The following is a 20,860-nucleotide window of genomic DNA, read 5'->3' as shown; positions in this document are numbered from 1 at the left end:
TGCAAATATGTTTTTATTCTCGAGAGTGTAGGTGTAGCTAAGGCCTCTTGAACATTCAAAAGTCCGGGAGGCCAATAATGCTGCTAAGACGGCTTTCCGTTTACGATTTAAAAAAAATCTTGCATTCTTTAAAAAAGACTGAAAGCTTCAGATTTTAAATTACGTCCAAAGGGGCGTTTTTTTAACATTTTGTGTGTTACCTTTATTTATTAAATATCATGTTCTTCGCACTTAAACCATAAAAACATTCAACAGCAATATCGCAAAATAATTTTAAAATGAACATATCTTTAGAATTTCCAATACAAAGTCTCGTGAGCTGAAGATATATATATATATATATTTTTTTTTTTTTTTTTTTTTTTTTTTTTACTCGTACAGTCTTGCCATTGCTCGCTTTGAAATCGTTTACTTTGTTAATCAAAAATTCGTTGAAGTATTACAAAATATTAAATAATAAAGCAAATAATAAAAACAAATTCAAATTAGGGCTTCCACATGCCCATATTCTATGGAAGATTGATTACATTATTCAAATTTTGTTGGCTCTAGGTACCGTTGTTTTATTACAATGCGAGAAACATACATACATTCATGCAGATTCTTCATTATTTAATTTCTTTAAATATAATGTTTGGTGGCAGCAATTTGAAATGAAGCATATCGGGAATCGGTGCAAAATGCCAAAACGAAATTAACAGTCCTTCTGGGAGAATTGCCGCTTTGGACTAAAAAAAAAAAAAAAAAAAACCCAGCTATTTTAAAAAAATAATAAGTTTTGATTTTCTGATGACAAACTGAAAACTATTGTATTATTAAATATTCCAGGTAATTTATGCAGATAACTTTTTAATGAGAATTCATTTTCAATCAAAGACCAAGCATAAAATTTTAGTACCTTGTCCATTCTACATAGGTTCTATATTCTAATACTTGTGCCACAGCAAATTGTCAAATTTATCTGCCCCTTGTCTTTCTTTTAAACTGTAGCACAATAAAATACTTTTTTTTCAGGAGGCATTACATGATAGTTCAAAATTATCAGATTTTTATAACTGCAAGAAGTTCCCGAAGATGCTGTTAATGTTCTAAAAGGTAATTTTATTTTCTACTCTGTTTTAAATTAAAAACTATACCTAGTCCGGATTTTTGAAAATGTCAGATATTCAGTTGACTTTATATGCTATATACATGTATTTATTTTATGCTAAATATGTATTTACTGACAAATATACGTATATGCCAATATATAATATGTACACCAAATGTTTATTTCTTTTAATGCAAATAAGAAAATTAAAAAAACAGTATTTATTTTTAAAAAATGTAAGGCATGTTTTTTTCAGACTTAATTAAATAGTAAAATTCGTACATGTCTAAACATTTTTATTTCAACTGAAACAAAATGACTTTTTATATGTAAGCCATAAAACCTAAATGTTTGATGCATTTTTATTTTATAATATGAAAATTAAGCAATATTGCCTTATATTTGTGGCAGCGCCTATCATATTTAAAAAATTATTTTATTAACAGATAATAGAATGGACAATTAAAAAACAGCTTCCCCTCCCTTCTATTGCGGGAGAAAACCTAATTCGACGGGTTATTTTTATTTATTTATTTCCCCCTTCTAAGAAAACTTGTCAGGCATACTTTCAAAATTGTCGAAATATATACTAATTTAAACATGATAATTCTAAAATGATTCATAGATTAATTCATATACATCAATTCAATAGTTAGAAAGTTAAACTAATGACATTTACTTATTACTTTTCAAGATTATTGCCTTTTCATTTCAATTAGTTATTATATCTTCTCCTAGTGATATTAAAATGAGTGAGAGGATCTGATGAAGTTAATGTTCAAAATAATATAATTGTTTACATTAGCAAAAGCTATTGTTGTATCAAACAAGTCTTGTAAACCTTTTCTTATCCACAGTCCTTTAAAGTAGGAAAAAAATGTAAGTAATCTGATCTTAATAAACTCATATGAATTCATTTTCTGGTTTAGATAGGATTTAAAGACCCAGATAACACAGCTTGTTTACATTTTCAATAACTAAGTTATGCGAACACTGTTAGAGGTGTACCCAGAGTTCTTGCTGCCTCGCTCAGTGCACAATAAAAAGTCTATAAAATGTCAAAATGATATATATAAAAACAAAATATCTGGGTTTATTTTTGAATAATTCTAATACCGTAAAGTACTATTTTGTTTGTTTTCCTATGCACAAAATCATTGATAGTATTCTAAAAGTTTGATTTACTACTCTATCAGCTGATTTGTAGACAGTATGGTACAATTTCTCAGTCTTAGGTGTTTTTTAATCCATTTGTACTTTGCAAAATTCTTCTCGCAACAGTCATGAAAAAAATTTACAGATGTATATCAGTATTTGGAACTGCATTCTGAAATTTTATGAACTGCAGAAGTTCAAAGTTACCATCCTTCCACCTGCCTTCGAAAACACTACGGCAAAGAATCCAGTAAATGTAAACGCTGCAAAAGCACAAAGCTAGTAGAATTCTCTTGCGGCCTCCTCGCTTTCTTTCGCTGCTGTTCAAAATTTATTTGCATGTGTCATTTTTTCTCAATTTATTATTATTTTGTCTGATTTCCGTGCTATGTTTCCTAAAAGTGATTTTAAAGTGTTTGCAAAGAAAATTTACAAAACTGCATACTCGAGTACTTGTCTCGTCATGAAATTAAGCATAATGGTTAAGATACAGTCAAAGAAATATTAAATTGCGTTTAAAGAATGTTTCCTTAAAATAATATGTTGCCGAAAATTTTCTTAACGGAACAGTTTTTGGGACAATTTTGAGAAAATGGGAGAAGGCCAAATTGATTTCAGTAACTAATATTTACTTTATGTAAATTTTACTTACGTATGCTTAATATTATATTTCTTGCTGCTCATTCAGAGTCGTAGCTAGGGTTTTCAGCGCCCAGGGACAGCTGAAGATTTCGCGCCCCCTACTGCTTGCCAAGGATGGAAAACATTTAATTCTAAAATGCCGTAACATCAGTTTGGCGCCCCTTGGATTCTGCGCCCGGGGACAGATGCCCCTTGCCCCCTCTAGCTACGCCCCTGCACTCATTTTAATTTATATGCCCTAAATACCATGTTTAACAGGCTGTTTACTTACAAATGCTTAATATCATGCTTTTTCTCCGAACATTAATGCACATCCGCTAAATATTACCCACCAGCGGCAAAGTCGCTGAGCACTGGTAGTTCGGTCCAGAGTTTGAATCGCATGAAGGAGCTGGCTGCATGGACTTTTTTGTGGTTTTCTCCATGTGTAACGTGTATACGAACCAGTTTGCCTTACAAAGACCTCCACGGAGGCATCCTTCCCATTAGGCAGATTTTTGATGGCCTGTCAGCAACTAAAGGACAAATAAAGGCTTTGAAAAGCTGTCATAATTTTATCGAACCTGTCGAAATTATGCTTGGCAGTAGATTGGATCAAGCTCTGAATACAAAAACAGGTCAATTTGAAACCAAAATTGTAAAAGAAACATTTCAGTATGTTTCAGTCTTAAAAACAATTGAAATGGTTTTGTCTAATAGCCATGTAAGAAATTGTATCGAAACTGAAACAATTTCTAATGATGGACATTTAAAAAACAGTTTTCATCTTTTTATGTCCCAAGAATTTTGAAATATGTGGAAACAAAACGCCCTGATCTTCTGGTACCAAGTATTGCTGATTTCAGTGGTAAAAATCTTTAAAAATTTAACTAGGATTATAAATGATAAAATTTAATTAGGATTATAAATGATAGAATACTTTAAAACTTTTCTTTGTTTACTGTTTTAATTACCTAGAGTAAAGTAATTTTGCATCTATTACTCACATTGGTCTTTATTCTTAAATGGCTTATAGTTCTTTTCTTCTGGCTCGTAAAGGTAAGCTGTAAATGCATGTGCCTCTAGTGCCAAAGGCCTTTTTAATGATATTTTTGTAATCATTATGTAATAAACATGTGTATTAATATATATATATATATATATATATATATATATATGTATAGATGACCTAAAAGCATTAGTTTTGCTCACAGAACTTTTGCTCAGCTAAAATTATTGGAAAGAAAGAGGGAAAAAGGTTTTATTCATTATCAATAAGTAAATATTTGGCATAAGTCTATGCATAAAAAATAATTTCATATGCTTAGCTATAAAATTCTTTTCATAGGATAATATTTTTAGTTTGCAGTGTATGTATATGTAAATAAGCTATTGATACTATATGTAAGTGAGTTGAGCTGCATATCCTTTGAAATTTGCTACCTATTCTATCTTGAAAGGTTCATGTGTGATATTTATATTGTTTCAATTAATTATTACATTTCACATGCAATTTTTATCCAGTATATGTCTTTTATATATACTTTTATTTTTATTTTTGTAGGGTAAAGGCAAAGCAAGTATTTTAGCATCAGGCTGTTTTTTGAAAAAAAAAAAAAAAAAAAAAAAAAAATCCAAATTCTGCACTTCTAATATTTGCTAAATGTAAGTATTGAGGAATTTTGATATGCTTTGCCCTAACTTTCATTTTAAGAGGGCAGATTATATTAAAATAGCCATTTTACAACAGTGAATGTATTTGGTTTCATGTGGCTAAAATTCATCTTCTCAGGCTGCTTTCGACTATTGTACCCACAGATGATGCATGGTCATTTAGCTAATTTCTGTAGAATTGGAATTGCATTGATTTGAATGTCACCTACATACTAGCAAATATTTCGAGAGAATAAGATGGTTTGTAATATGTGTGATGCCTTTATATGATCTAAATCTAAAGCATGACACTAATCATATATATGCATGTATATACAGTGAACATAGATTTTTTTTTAAACTTGTAAAGTGATGTAAAAATTGCTTCAAGGTGAAATTCAAAAGATACACTTCCAGCCAGACTATAGCGATCATGAAATCAAGAACAAACATCTTTACAATAACAATAGTTTATTATGAACAACAATAGTTTATTATGAAGGGATAATACTTGTTTTCATAAGGAAAAGACAGACTAATTCTCCATATAGTTTGTTCTTTTTACATTTTTATGTACATTATTTATTACATTTTTAATTAAGAAGCAACGCACGAATAGCAGTATGCATTACTATCCTATTCTATATTTGCATCAATATAATATTTACATATTCCTATATGTATTTATACTGCATTTTTTACAGAAACTAAAAGCAAAAGACCTCTATGTGAATGGAATTACTTATTTTTGAAAGAAGAAAAAATTTTCTGGCGATATTTTTTAATTGGAAAGATAAACTTTCTAGTATGGCTCATTGGTATTTGACTTGTCCTAATAGATAGGTAATGGATGTATTCTTAATAAAGAAATTTATTTTCAGGGAATGGAAGACGTGGAATCTCTTGGACCAGCTCAGAATAAACAGCCCATGATAGTGTGTATTACAAGTTCATTCTATATTAAAGTAGTAAATCACTTAATAGCATGCCCAAATCATGCCATGAAGGCATTTGACATTCTATTTAAAACTAATTTTGTATTTAGCGTTCAATATGCACATACATCAACAAATTTTTATAATTTTGTGGCAAGCCTTTTGTATAATGTCAGCACTCCTAGAGCTTGTGTGGACTCTTTAAATACACGTTTTAGTATGAATGTTTTGCATTCTGTACATCCATTACATTTCATATTTTTAATGTCATTTTATTGTCATATTTTCCATTTTTATATATGTATATATATGTACATAAATTTCCTAATAAAGAGTTTTTCCATGCATTTGCTTGTTTTCACTTATATTTAAAATACTTCGTTCATTGAAATTGTTATAATTCTGCAGTTATGGTAATGATTCCTATTCGGATTTAATCAATAAATGAAATACATAATAATTTTCAGCAGAATTATGAAAAATGAATTTTTAGCTTACACATGTGAGCTATAATCCATATTATTTCACTTTAAAATTTACTTTATTTTTCCCAAATGAGACTTGGAATTAGCATATATAAAAATAAGTTATAGTCTAAAAGTATATGTAAGCATTTATTCATCTGTAATGATTAATGTATAGAAATTTGTATGCATATAACTTCTCAAAAATAGAAAGCGTAACAAGCTAACTGAAGATTTTAGACTTTATTCATAATTTGGGGTAATAATTCATTTTAAGCTCTTCATAATTATGTAATAAGAAATAGAAACATTTCTTTTGAAATATTTTGTGCAATATATGAAGCTAAAAACAATAGCATGAGAGTATTTTATGGTTACTTATTTTCTGAATCTCATTTATTGAAAATAAAGCTGAATAGTTTTCATGTAAGGGAAATTAAATTCGCATTTGTTTCTTACTTCAATGCATATTAAAATTTATTATTCGATTTTTTATGCATATTATGCTCAAGTAAACAAACTACTAGTAACATCAATTCACAAATTGTATTAATATATTCACTTATAAGTAGCATTTTAAGAAGTTAAATCTATCAGATTATGATACAGGTTTACTGACACATATATATATATGATCAGCTGTTCTAACACATTCAAATTTTCATTATAAAATTTTTAATAAATTACTTTTCAAGAACTATTTTTAATAAATTACTTTTCCAACTAGTATGATTATTTAATGGAAAATTTAGCTTACAATTTACATGATTACGTGCCCAAATCTTGTGAATAAGCATAATTTGCTTTTTTAAATTAAAATATGTATACAAAATTTAGAATGTATATCACTATATATATATATGATTCATCTAAAATGATTTTTTTAAATTTCTTTTATGAAACTAAGCATTTTTTTATTTCTCAAATCAAATTTTGAAAATATCTGAAATATTTATTCAAAGTTTTAAGTACCTGAAAAACCTTATTTTTTATTCAAAAACTAAGTTCTTCATTGCGAATATCTTGCTATTCCAGTTTTTATTTATAAGTTGCATTGACGTTCTTATTTTTATTGCTTACTACACATAAAGGTAAAAGCCATGTTTCTGTAAAATAAAATATATTCTGTAATAATAATAAAATATATTCTGTGAGTGCAAAGTAATTTCACATCAGAAGTACTGTGAGAAAATGATAGTGTTCAGAATGTTAACTACACCGAATTTCCAATATTTTAATATAGATGTAATTTTTTTATATGTATATTTCGTTAGATTTGGAAAGAAAAACTGTGTCTAAACAATGAAGATATGATTGTCTGTAAACTGTGTTTTTTTATTCCAGTGATGGTCTACTTTGATTCATAATCAAGTTTTTATATATAAGTTGCATTGACGTTCTTATTTTTATTGCTTACTACACATAAAGGTAAAAGCCATGTTTCTGTAAAATAAAATATATTCTGTGAGAAAGTGATAGTGTTAAGTATTTCAGAATGTTAACTACACCGAATTTCCAATATTTTAATATGGATGTAATTTTTTTATATGTATATTTCGTTAGATCTGGAAAGAAATCTCATCACCAAAAAATGTTTAAGTAAGTATATAGGTAGCAAATCTGAAACAGATGTATATATATCAGATAATTAAAATCACAATAGCATATTAAAAAGTAGTGTAAAATATTTTTTCAAGAGATAATATTAACCAGATATCTAAAACAATACATCAGCTATAAAGTTTACATAGCAAATACCAATTTTTAGATTGCCTATAAAATAATTATATAAAAATCGCACCATCAAGGAGTGAGCAGACTATTATTATAACTCCTTGTAATGTGTGTGGTTTCACCCGAATATCGGGCGATATCTGACTATCGAAGAAGAGCGAACGAAGGAAGAGTCACTCCTGTTTTTGTGTGAAATGGGACCGCTTTTTACTAGAGTGAAATATCGCTCCTTCGAGGTTGGTGCCATTTTGGCATTAGAGGGAGGTGGGATATTACTCCTTTAGAGTCGGATAGGACTCTTTCGAATTTAGAGTGTATATATATATATATATATATATATATATATATATACAGATAGGTATGCATACACATAGTATATATTTACGTTTACTTTCACTGAAAATGCGTATTATCTTACCGTAGGTTTTTCTTTTTCTTTGCAGTCCCTCCAAGCTGTAGTTAACGGATTTCCATGAGCCTGTAAATGACAGAAAAATAATTTTTGTGAGTACTCATCAAAGGTTGGGGAAAAGAAATAAAGCGAAAAACCGAAAATGAGGTAAAAGTAATACCCAAACTTTTCCCTTTTTTAGCCTATAAACAGCATATAGCAGAAGACATGTGTGAATAACTGTCCATCACTAACAAAGCTGAATTTTTTGAAAAAGTATAGGACTGGTTGGTCAAAATAAGCCAACGAGTAGAAGAAAAATCTGTTTTCAGAATGGCTATGCATTGCTGAATAAGAACCGCTACATTCAAACCCAGGTGAAGTAAGCATTCGAAGAATGTAACGTCGCAACTCATGTACAGCAGAATAGACGATGATTTTTATCCCATTTTCACAGTATTTATATATCCTACATACTTTCTTCCTTCTTTTCGAACACTAAAATATTTCGTGTTTAAGAATAAGTTTTGACAGTATTTTAAATTTGGATTGACTGGGTTGTTCGTAAAAGTTTCAGCATAACTAGAAAAGCAGAATATAGGATTTCGAATACAATAAAAAGATTAGCGAATTAATTTTAATTCACTTAACAGCTAAGTAATGTTTAATAATTTAGTACGTCATCTTTCTCAAAAGTGTATTGTAATAAAACTATCACATTTTATCAGTTGTACGCAAGCAAACACACATATATATGTAATGTTTTGGCAGTTGGGCACATGAATGAAGCTTGGCATGACATGATGATACAGAAGAAGTTAGCTCTTTTGATTCCACATCTTTATTCAATTTTAATGGCAAATCATTATTCTTTACTAAAATAAGATTAAGTTTACTACGTCATATTATTTGAACAAAGGGAAGCAGATGAGAAGAGTAGCAGCATAGGTCTTAACAGCAGAAAGAGAAAGCGGTTTCTCTCGCAAAATGGCGCGAGGTCTCTATTTAAAAGAGCGGTTACGTAATATGCTCGAATGTTCCCAAAAGTACTGGTCTAGGGGGCAAATCCTGAAAAACATGTAATGATTTTAAAAATGCGTAGATGAAACAGTGGAACTTTTAACAGCTTTCGATGTTGCGTAGATGACCGAGAAGACCGTAATGGCTTGAAGGTGGCAGAGTGGAAAGCATGATGACGCAATTTAGCACAACGTATCTTGAAAAATCACGATCTTTATTTCTTTACGCATATCAAATCATCCTTTTTCAGACAAGATGTTTCCTAATTATATTTGAATACAATAAGTTCTAATTTGAAGTACGACGTCATTTTAAGCAAGTAAGCAGCAGCATGGATGAAAAGCGTCTTACCAGCAGGTGAGCTTATGCGAAAAAGGGAGAGTGTCATAGCAGTTCAGAGGAAGAAGGTTGGGAAGCGGAAAAGTTTTAGTTCAGAGTTTTGGTTTACAATTAATTTGATTGGACAAGAGGTATCTGCATTAAAACGTTACGTAAGATAGAAAAATCTGGAACCTGTGAGAAGAGATGAATTTAGGGGCAGATAAAAAAATTTAGAATGTTAATTTTGAGGTAGCCAACTATTTTTTTGAAACAGCTATCATATTTTGTTATATCTTACATATATCCCCTTCAAAAGAAAAGTTGGGTGAGCAAGGTGGAAGAACAAGCATTAGAGCAGCAAAATGTAAAAGATATAATTTTGAAAATACAAAACATATTTGCTTTTAAACAAAAACTATTGTCAAAAAATGTTAACTGATATTTTGACTCAATTTGTCATTTCATTGAAAGTCAAAAAATTTTGAATTGAATGATTAATTTTAGCACTGTATTCTTTTAAAACAATAGCATATTTTAGAGTTCTGAGGTAAGAATGTCCAATGAAAAGTTCAATGACGTTTTTTCGAAGATATTGAATATGCAGTACAAGATCACTAGAATATATTGAATATGCACTACTAGGTCAGACAGCAAAGCTGATGCTTCCGAAGACAAAGAAGAATCTGAAGAAACGTTAAATAAATAGCAAAATATCAATAATTTATGATATTAGTTCAGAAAATGAATTTTATTACGATTTTAATATAATTTAAAAATATGTTTTTAAAGATATATAATAGTAACATATTTTCCTTTAAAAAACTAAAAAAAATATTATTATTTTAACTCAAGAAGTAGATGACATGTTTTTTCTTAAATTGATAAACTTGACTCTTTATGAAAGAATGTATAAGTATTTACTTTTATAAAAACGTTTGTGCTTATTATGATAGTCTTAACGAAATAGATAAAACCCTTGAAAATAAAGCGAAAAATAAATATGAAAATATGTAGAATAATTTCCTTATGCTTTCAAAGATTAAATCATAATAATTTGAGATCCTAAGAATTTGTTGTCATTGTAAAGTTGAAATATCTTTATGTGAATTTTATACTCAAACCCGTTTAGGGAAATTTGAATATCACAGTATTTTTAAAATTTGGAGTTCTAAAGTTAATAACAAAAAAATATGATTGTGAATGTGGCAAAAGTATTCTTACACCCATAAAAATGGTAATGTAGAGAGTAATTATCATAGCAACCAAATCTTCAGTTCTACATATTGACGTAAACATTTTCCTTCAAAAATATTTCTTAATTAATGGAAAATATACTGAGACCAAAGACTGTAAATATACTAGTGTTTATAAAAAAGATGATTTAATTCAATTATTAGCTAATTATATAAGAAAAATAGGTAAATATAAATACGATGTTTAGCAGATTTATTAAATTTACTATGTTTCGCAGATTTGTTATATATGCGATGTTTTAGCCAATTTATTAAATTTAGATGTAGCAAATTATTTAAATAAAAATAAGAAAGGGTTTATTAAAAAAAAGCAGAAAAACGTAATGAAATTAAGAAGATATTTGAATCTTCTAAGGTGAAATATGATAAAGAAACTACAGACTTTAGTAGATAAAGCACATCCTAAAACCAAAAGATTATTAAGTGTTTTTTAATCCTTATGGTATATATGTAGATAAAAAAAACAATTTAATAATACGAGATTCTTACAATTTGAGGTTTAATAAAGATATTAATGAATTTGAACCTAAAAAGAGAATAAAAACATTAGAAAAAAATTTCGAACGAAATTATAAAATTACAAAATGTTATGAAGAATATATAAGAAAATATAACACCTATAAAAATGACAGAGCAGCAGTATTAAATGATTTAAAACATGTTCAATATTACAATATTTTAAGAAATTTATACAGAAAAATTATTCATCCTCCAATGATGTCTACTAAAAATGCATTTGAGACATATACAGATGTTTTAAACCATAAAACTCAATATAAAGAATTGGACATAATTGAGTGTGTATTTTAATTTACAGTAGTCCAATTACCAGAAGGAGGTAAACGTTTAAAAAACAATGGAATGAAAAGATGCAGATAACAAAATAAGTATTTGTCAGATTAAAAATAACGATAATATCTGTTAGCTAGATCTATAATTCCGGCTTTAAGTATTCTAAATCCAAACCTTTAATAAATCTATCAGGTTATCGTTACAGGTTTTTTAAGAAAAAATAATTATTCTCATTATTGCAAAGTGAGTTATGATAAAAAAATGAACCCAAATGTGCTCTAAAATACAACAGATATTTTAATTAAGACAAAATAACACGCCGAATAAATACTAATTCAGAAGTCAAACAACAAAAATCAGCGTTATACCTACAAAATTTTCACAGGACTAGTTTCGATGGTTTTACCGAACCATCATCTTCAGCTGCAAAACCGCAAATAGCTTTTGCGGTTTTGCAGCTGAAGATGATGGTTCGGTAAAACCATCGAAACTAGTCCTGTGAAAATTTTGTAGGTATAACGCTGATTTTTGTTGTTTGACTTCTGAATTAACAGATATTTTGTAAAAATCAGTAATTGTGAAGAAGAAGAAACATCCTATAAAGATCGTTTTTGATAATTTAAAGGTAGAGAATGTTTTGAAAATTATAATAGAGAATAGGATCGTGAAAACCTAAGGAAATGTTCAAAATGTAAGCAAAATATGTCAAAAAAGGTAAGATATATAAAAGAGAATAAATGTGGTGAAATCCTAGGTAAAAATTGTAAAGAATGGATTCTAAAAAGAACCTTAATGTTATATGAAAAGAAAAAAAAGTTGTAGGAGGCATGCTTGTAAGTACTTGCATAAAAAGAATAAAGAATGGTGTAAATTACGTGAAGAAAATGACGGAATTCAGTTTAAATATATGTACGGATAAAAAAAATTAAATATTTGAATGATTGGCGTAACAAATATTATTGTGGAGAATTTACAGAAAAATACATGTTTTTTAATTTTGAAGGCAATCAAGAACAGGTATTCATAAAGTTAATGTAGTAAGGGATCATGATTTTACACGAGAAGAAAAAGTATTTAAAGACGATGAAAAATATTGTGAACAGATATTTGATATAGAACTTTAAGGTTATAGAGTAATAGCTCATTATGGAAAAGAATTTGAGTTCCAGTTTTAGAAAACTTTGTTTTGAAAATAATATTAATGTGTTTACTATCTATCAAGGAAATAAACTCATCTATATGAAAGTTGACAATTATGACATAACATTTATTGACTTCTAATTTTATACTCGTATACCTTGAGAAATTTTCCGAAAACATTAGGTTTAAAAGAATTAGCTAAATGATATTTTCCTCTTTTATTTAACACATCTAAAAACCATACAAGATATTTCCTCCCTTCTTTCCACATGGCTTCGTGGTGTAATTGGAAGCATATTCGAGAGAACCAGGGTTCGAGTCCCGGACAGGGCACTGCACATTTCTCAAGTTTCCAGCATCAAAGACCTAATGACTCTACAACCAAAATTATATAGGAAAATATCCACTTAAAGATTATTATGGTTATGATTATATGACTTCAAATCAAAGAGAATCCTTCATGAATGGTATAATTCTGTAAAGACGAAGTTTTTGATTTTCATAACGAAATTATTAAATATTATAAATCTGATGCAGATATTTTGAGAAAAGGATGTTTAGAAAAATATTCTTAAAAATTGCAAATATTGATCCGTTTAAATGTGTTACACTAGTAGATGTAGTACATTGCGAAAAAAAAACGTATTTTGACAAAAAATCGAATTTGTTGTGAAATAACATGCCAATTGTTATCCAGATTTTGATTCTGCGACTGAAATTATGCCTAAACATTAAATTTTGCAATTTTTGGTGAGAAATTTAAAAAATTTTCATTTTTTTAAGTTTTGCGCCAAGAATAATTCACTTGGCAAAATTCTGAATTTATAGCAACCTATTTTCCTTTCCTTTTTTTTACTGTACAAGAGCAGGAAAAAAAGTCATTGTTCATACTTTCAAATAATTTTAACAAAGTACGTAAACCTCATTTGGCGATATTACCGCTTATTATAAGTATGCTAAATTTCGAAACGCGCCAATATGTAAATTCACGTATATCTTAGGAAATTTTGAATAAAAACTCTAATGTTTTGCAGGTATACTTAGAAATACATCTACTTTAAGATGATGATTAAACTTTTGTAGTTTATAATTCAAAATATTTTCGAAAAATTTACAAAAATTATTTAAATATACAAATTTTAAAAGTAAATTTTAAAAAATGGGCAAATTTTATTTGTAATGAACCTAAATTTCGTAATGTGTAAGGAGGAATCAAATAAGTTTAATAAAAAAAAAGAGATATTAATAAATACTTATCAAACTTAACGCTGAATAGCTAAAATTTTGACAGCTAACTTTTTAAAAACTACTTGTGTAATTTTGACAATTTTGGTTTAAAAATACACATATTAGAACAATGCTATACATAAAAATAATACAAATCCTGAGTTACGCTTCCGAAACATGGAAAACGCAATTTTAATTTCGTCAATTGGCCCAGTAGAACGGAAAATATAGAAATGTCCCAATTTTTTGCGCAGTGTACATGTGGCTATTTATAGAGATAAGGTTTTACGAGAAAATACTATTGCTATCGATGAAGGAATTATTTTAAAAATTAATATACTAAAAAATCCATTTCTTGGTTAGATTATCTCTTTCAAAAGCATAATATTAATATGAAGGAGAGGGAAAAAACTGAATATAAGTCATAAAACCCACAAAGTATATGGATTTTATAAAAATACTGTCTATCTATTTCATGGATGTTATTGCCATGGATGTACTAGATGTTTTACCGAAAGCCCAGTAATGCAATATTTTATAAAATTGTTTTATTTCGCCCTGAAATGCAGCGCTTGACGAGTTTAGTGTATGAGAGAAAGCTACGGCGAAAAACTAAAAATACAGGAGCACTCGTATTTCATAAATATATGTCTCGTAATTTATAATTAAATTGAATAAATGCAATTGTATGTTAGCCGTAACTGTAATTCTACTCTTTTGCTTTCAAGAAACCTCGAGAAAACGAAAATTACCAGAATGTTCTCGTGCACTATTAAAAAGCTTTAAAAAGCCAGAGGAAAAACATCTCAGTTGTTGTTTAGATAACTGTTGTTGTTTACTGTAGCGAATTCGCGCTGAGATAGGATTAGTTTTCTCTGCGCTTTGAATTCTGTTCTATCTAACGTTTCAGTAGTTTAAAATACAACTACTGTGTGATATTGTGATATTGTACGAATATCTGTCAGGAAAAATTTCAGCATTTTGTTTTATTTCTTGTGTTAAGAATAAATTTTATTTGCTTTTCATCAGACTTGTAAATTCAATATATTACGAACCCGTACGCACTTTTTGGTGTCAAGATTGGGATTTGAATACTAATCACAAAAGTGATGGAAGAACAATTGAGACAGCTCGTCCCTGCTTTGCTACATTCCAAGAAAACATGGACTCTGGTGAAGCACTCTTTAAAGAGGAGATTAAAGCGGGACAGGAATCCGCTAAAGAAAAGATAGATGCTGGTCAAGTTTCTGTTAATGAAAAAATGAAAGCCGTTCTAGAAAAGATGGAAGCTGTTAAAGAAGTCATGAATGGGGAAGGAGGCGAAGAAGAAATGAAAAGAGAAATCACTTGCATAATACAAAACAAATTTGAAGCTATAGACGACAGAGTTGACATGGTTGAAAACAGAGCTGAAGAAATTGAAGAAAGAGTTTTTGGCGTTCAACAACAAATCGAACAACACATTGACGATAGAGTTTCTGCAGTAGCCAAAGAAGTTGACACCTTAAAGAAATTCGTAGCGAAGGCAAGTTACAATTTTGATGGTTTTAAATTTTTACCTATGCCTGTTCATCCCTCCTTGAAATTATCCACATATTATGGGAAGACCTCTTGGCAAGTGTACAAGACACAATTTTCAATAGTGGCGGAAGCGAACGGATGGGATTCCCAAGCTAAGGCCTCTCATCTCGCTGCTTCTCTGAGAGCAGACACGGCGGATATCATTCAGACTCTTCCCGAAAACAAAAGGCTAGATTTCGAAGCTCTATCCAGTGCGTTGGACCTGCGCTTTGGAGAGAAATGTTTGAAAGACTAAAGCAGGCTTCAATTAAATTACCGTCAACAGATGCCCACGTAAACACTCCAGGAGCTCGCCACTGATGTTGAAAGGCTATCTCGCCTCGTTTTTACGGAGTGTTTGAGAGAAACAAGAGAAATCCTGTTCCTGCAGTACTTTATCAATGGCATCCGGGATATCGAAATAATGGCGGATGACGGATGTGAAGAATGTAAAAAGCAGCGCAAGCCATGGAATTCGAGGCAGCCCAGCAAGCAACTCGTAGAGGTAGCTACGCAGTCAGAACTGTGCGAGTTCACGAGCGAGTGGATAAATTAATGGCTCGTTTCGATGATTTATCCAGATGAGAAATCAATGTATTGATACGGAGTAGGAGTGAGAAGAAGTTGACTCTAAAATGTTGGAAATGTGGTAACGAAAACTATGTACGAAAGAATTGCAGAATACCCCTGGGCACGAAAAATAAGACAGATCATTTAACCAGACAACTCAACGCCTTGAGACGGAATATTAGTGACAAGAAACCGACCCTTAAGTGCTGGAACTGAAGTGCTGAAGGCCGCATGCGAAGCAACTGGAGAACATCACAGAGTATAGGAAATACGACAGATAATGTAAACAGACAATCAAATGCCATGAGGTGGAAAAGGTGTGACAAGGAACCAAAATGAGGGAACTGCGGACCTTAAGACCATGTTCCAAGGAACTGCTGAACACCATTGGCCACAGAAAATAAGAACATTTCCCACCAACGTCGCAGTAAACAAATTAACGATCAAATCGAGGAGCGGAGTTTTAACGATAGTTGAAAACCTCGTTTTAAAGCGCTCAAGATTTCTGTAGTGAGTGGGAGTAGTAATGGACTATCCATCAACGGAATTGCTTGCAATATGAACATTGAACACAGAAGCTAATGTTAACATTATTCGGAAAGATTTAGCTCAACAATTTAAAGATAAACTCATTTGGATGCCATCATGTGTTACCCTGCAGACTGCATTTTAACCCTTCCCAGCTAAGTCGATTCAGCATAGCTGCGATAGTAAGCGGCATATGTTGCAGATATTTCAGATTCTGGCATACTCGGATGGAACGTTTTAAGGAAATGCAATTTTTCCTTGGACTTCAAAAACAACAGACTGCTTTCAACATCAGAGGACACAATTATCCATCATCAGAAGGGATCCTTACCTAGAAACGCTGACGCCTTGTCTGAACAACACTGCTCAGAAATCTACCGAAATCACACTAGGGTCGAGGAGAAATACGAGACTACCAGCTATTCTCCATTCCAGATGCTCTTCGGTCGTGACCTTCGTCTGCCTTGTGATCGTTTGTTAACCATGGGTAAAAATTTAAAGCATCGAATTTCTTCCTGATGAAGCTATGAACGTTTTTAACGCGTTAACTTCTTTGGAAACGGCTTCAGAAACCCTGTCATCAATTTGTTGTTGGCCGGCAGAAACTCTTCCTTCGATTCGTTGCTCCATAGCATAAACTCTTTCTCCTTTGTGTCCAACTTTATTTTCAACAGCGTCAATTCTGCCTTCGTTAAATTTGTTTTCTATTATGCAGGTAAATTCTCTTTTCATTTTTTCTTGTCCTGCTTCAATCTTTTCCTGACGAGAATCCATCTTTTCTTTAACTGTTTTGATCTCATCTTTAACGGATTCTTGATCTGCTTTGATCTCTGCTTGGAATGCAGCAAATGCAGTCATCAACTGCCTCATCTGTTCTTCCATAGCTCTTGTAATTGGCATTCAAAATCCCACTTCTGACACCAAAAATTGTTGCGTGTGTACGGGTTCGTTATGAATTGAATGCACAAGTCCGATGAAAAATGAATAAGATTTATTATTATCACAAATAAATAAAACAAAAAACTTACATTTTCTAAGATATTCGTACGGTATTGCAATATCTCACAGATGTTATCTTTTAACTACTTAAACATTAAACAGAACGTAATTCAAAACAGATAAAGAAAGCTAATCCGCGAGTTCGCTACAGTCAACAAGAGCAGTTTTCTAAACAAACTCTTAAAACAACAACTAACTAAATAATGTCAGTGCCAATGATTAAAAGTTACGAAGTGCCTATGGCTGAAAACAATGTACCTCCTCATCAGAATTAAATAAAAGCGAGTAGAAATAGAAAAATTGCATAAGTATTAAACTTGATGCTCACTAGAACTAACTAAATAACAACAACGAATTGCCGCTTATATAAGCTTTTTAAATCCGCGAGAACTTTCTGGTATTTTCTCGAAATCAAAGAGAGATATTTATTTACTAAATGTTAAATGCACGCGCTCTTGTATTTTTAATTTTTCCGGCTTAGCTTTCTTTTATTATTCGTAACGCGCGGCACTGTACGGGGAGTAAAACAATTTTATTTATAACTCTATTAACATTAGCTATTTAAATACCAAATCCGTAACAGTATTATTATAATTGTATTTGTGTTATACTTATTAATTTGTGTTGTATTTGATCTCTTGTTAATATTTAATGATACTATGAACAGAGTACAGCACACATAATTCATAACATGGACTATAACTTAATGAATAGTATTTGTTATTATTATCCACTCTTTATTACTATCAATTGAATTGAATTTTTAGCATTAAATTCATGTTATTTCTCTGGCAGAAATTCCTGGATAAGGTATGAATGTTTATAATTTTGTTGTATTTGAAGACTTGGGTACCTAAAATTTGTCAATGTGAAATTACTTTTGAGATATTGGTCCTAAATAGAAATGACAGCATATGTTGAAATTAAACTCTTTTTGGTGCTTTAATATGCATGTCTGCCAGTGAGTGAAGAATTGTCATAATCTGTCAGCAAATGAAAAATCATTAAAAGTAATTACTTCTGACAACAGACGTGGATGAAACTTACATCTATGACATCTCACAGGAGAGCGGAGTTTAATTTGAATTACTCATACGATGTAAACAAACCAGTTTTAAGAATTATCCACAAAAATTCCTGAAAGTTAGTGTTTACTATGTAATGTAGTCTCTTGAGTGTAAACCCCCCCCCTTTTTTTTTCAGAAAAAGCATATGAAATTCAGGGGTGCGGCTTATACATGCAAATTATTAGAAATAGATGTATACAAACAGCTGACAACACAGCAAAATGTATTTAATGACTGAGCATAAAATACATTTTTGGGTGAACGTTTCATAGTATTGTACAGGTATAGTTGTAGTTGCTGGTCATGGTGACCAGTTGTAGGATACTAGTACTAGTAATAATTGATACTGGTAATGCAGCCAACTACCGTAGTGATCGACAGTGACAGTGAATAAGGAGTGCTAAGCACAGAAACATGCTTCTTTTGATTTAAATTTTTTTTAAAAAAATTAATGTATGGTAAGTACTGTTTTCCGCTTAACTGCTTTCACATCTGCAAAATGGAAAAAATATTATATATAGGCTATCTGTCGTTTATCCTCAAGATTATTTTTTTTAATTAAGCATATTTAGAATATCGTATTTCTCCTAAGAGAAATTACATATAAAAATTGAAGAAGGTTTTATATATATAAATATGCAGGTGCATATTTATAGTATAGAGAGTACTACAGTCCAATGCAGAAATATTCCATACTGCTTTGCATAGAAATATGTGCCAACGAAGTCTTGGTCTTTCCAAAAGAATATGTCTAGACCATTTCGTTCATTTTTTTTTTTAACTTCTTCCGTTGCTACTTGGCTAATAAGAAGGGCAGATAAAAGAGCATTCTATTGAGCCAGTCAAACTTTGTGGTGAGCTGAAAAAGCCATGACACAAAATAACGAAAACAAGCAAAGCGAACGTGGGAAATCAATCGAGCGGGAAAACAGGGCGCGAAAAGTGTAGACACATCCACGCATGCGCAAATTTAGCTTCTCTCATTGGCCACAGCTTAGACACTCGTCTCGCAGATGTGAATGGAACTCCCGTATTTTATGACCTTATGACTATGCCTCTATGCCCTTTACGCCGCCGTCTGAAAGCAGCCTAATACCATAGCAATACCTTCGAGATGAATGGTAAATTTATTATTACCACACAAGCTTTAAAAAAGAGAAAGAACAGCCTAAATTCCTCTTATGTAGGTCTCCTATGCACTCCGTTTAAGTGCTGCAGTTATGTAGATAATCCATTCTGTTCCAGAAATCCCATTCATAAAGTAAATAATGTGTACTACATAATATCACATTACAAAGAATAATTAATTGCTAGAAACACAGTAATATCGATTTTTTCCTTATTTCTATTGTCTAGTATAAAAAGAATCGCTATTTAATTTAAATTATGAGTAGAAGTTTCAGCACTTAATTAAAATAGAAATTGAGGAAATCGCAAATAAGTCAATATACAAAGTATCTGAGGTAAAATTTTACACTAAACAGTTGAACCTAGGGGGGCCTTTCTTTTTTAGTAGTAAAATTATTAGGATAAAAATTTAAATCTGCTTACGGAAACTTAGAAAGAAGTTTGTCTTTGATTATTTAGCTTTGAGTGTAAGGATAAACCACATTATTGAATACATTCTTTAAGCTTATATAAGAACATTTAAATCTGTGTACATACTTTTTATTCAATTGATACAAAACACTTTTTCATACGGTATTGAAATCTAATTATCTATTTGTATGCAATGAATGCAATAGATACAGAAGTACTGATGCTTTTGAAATGTACTGATTGTGCAGAACATAGATTGCACATAAATGTTCAATGGTCATATAAATGCTGACATTTTTTCAGCTATTATTTATCTGCATAAATATACTATTTTTATAGAGCAATATTGTTTCAGGAAGTTGTTTAACTTTATATTTGCTGGGTAATATTTGAGAATGTATTGCATAAAAAGATTTAGTTATTTCTTATTGATAAATTCATACTAAATACACAACATACAGGTATGGGAATTTTTAAACTTGTAAAAGGAGTTTTATCAGTAGCAAAACAAAAGATAAAGCAATGTTTAAAAATAGTTTAAGGCGTAAACAAAAATAAAATAATTCATTCTTAATCAAATTCAAAACTAACATCATGGTTTATTAATACATTCTAATTTAATTAATCTGAAAATCTACGAGGTAAAAAAGACAAAAATACACATATAAAATCGATTTTTGAAAATCCTGTGATAACGTTTTAAGGCAGTTAAGAGAAGAGCATAACAGAACAGTTTTAAAACTTAGTTTCAGATCTGAACTTAAAGAAGTGGTTCGTTGAAAGACTTGAGGAAAAAACTAT

The 20,860-nt window shown here is 30.4% G+C and overlaps 1 protein-coding gene across 6 annotated transcripts in view; it reads right to left on the bottom strand.

Moving 5' to 3' along the window:
* LOC118185660 (uncharacterized) overlaps window positions 1–20,860 on the bottom strand; it is a 154,346-nt gene that overhangs the window by 23,187 nt on the left and 110,299 nt on the right. For 5 of the 6 annotated variants that reach the window (XM_085818563.1, XM_035355552.2, XM_085818564.1 and 2 more), the window contains one exon: window positions 8,071–8,130. In XM_085818563.1, the coding sequence (XP_085674689.1) occupies window positions 8,071–8,130 (60 nt within the window). Of the gene's footprint in view, window positions 1–590; window positions 729–8,070; window positions 8,131–20,860 lie in introns of all 6 variants that reach the window. The other variant, XM_085818565.1, reaches the window with a different exon arrangement.

Source organism: Stegodyphus dumicola, chromosome 6 (assembly GCF_044657685.1).
Source record: "Stegodyphus dumicola isolate Sdum_Otavi_A_Nest chromosome 6, ASM4465768v1".
In the NCBI taxonomy this organism is placed as follows: Eukaryota; Metazoa; Arthropoda; class Arachnida; order Araneae; family Eresidae; genus Stegodyphus; species Stegodyphus dumicola.
This window is presented reverse-complemented; position numbering and strand designations above follow the sequence as displayed.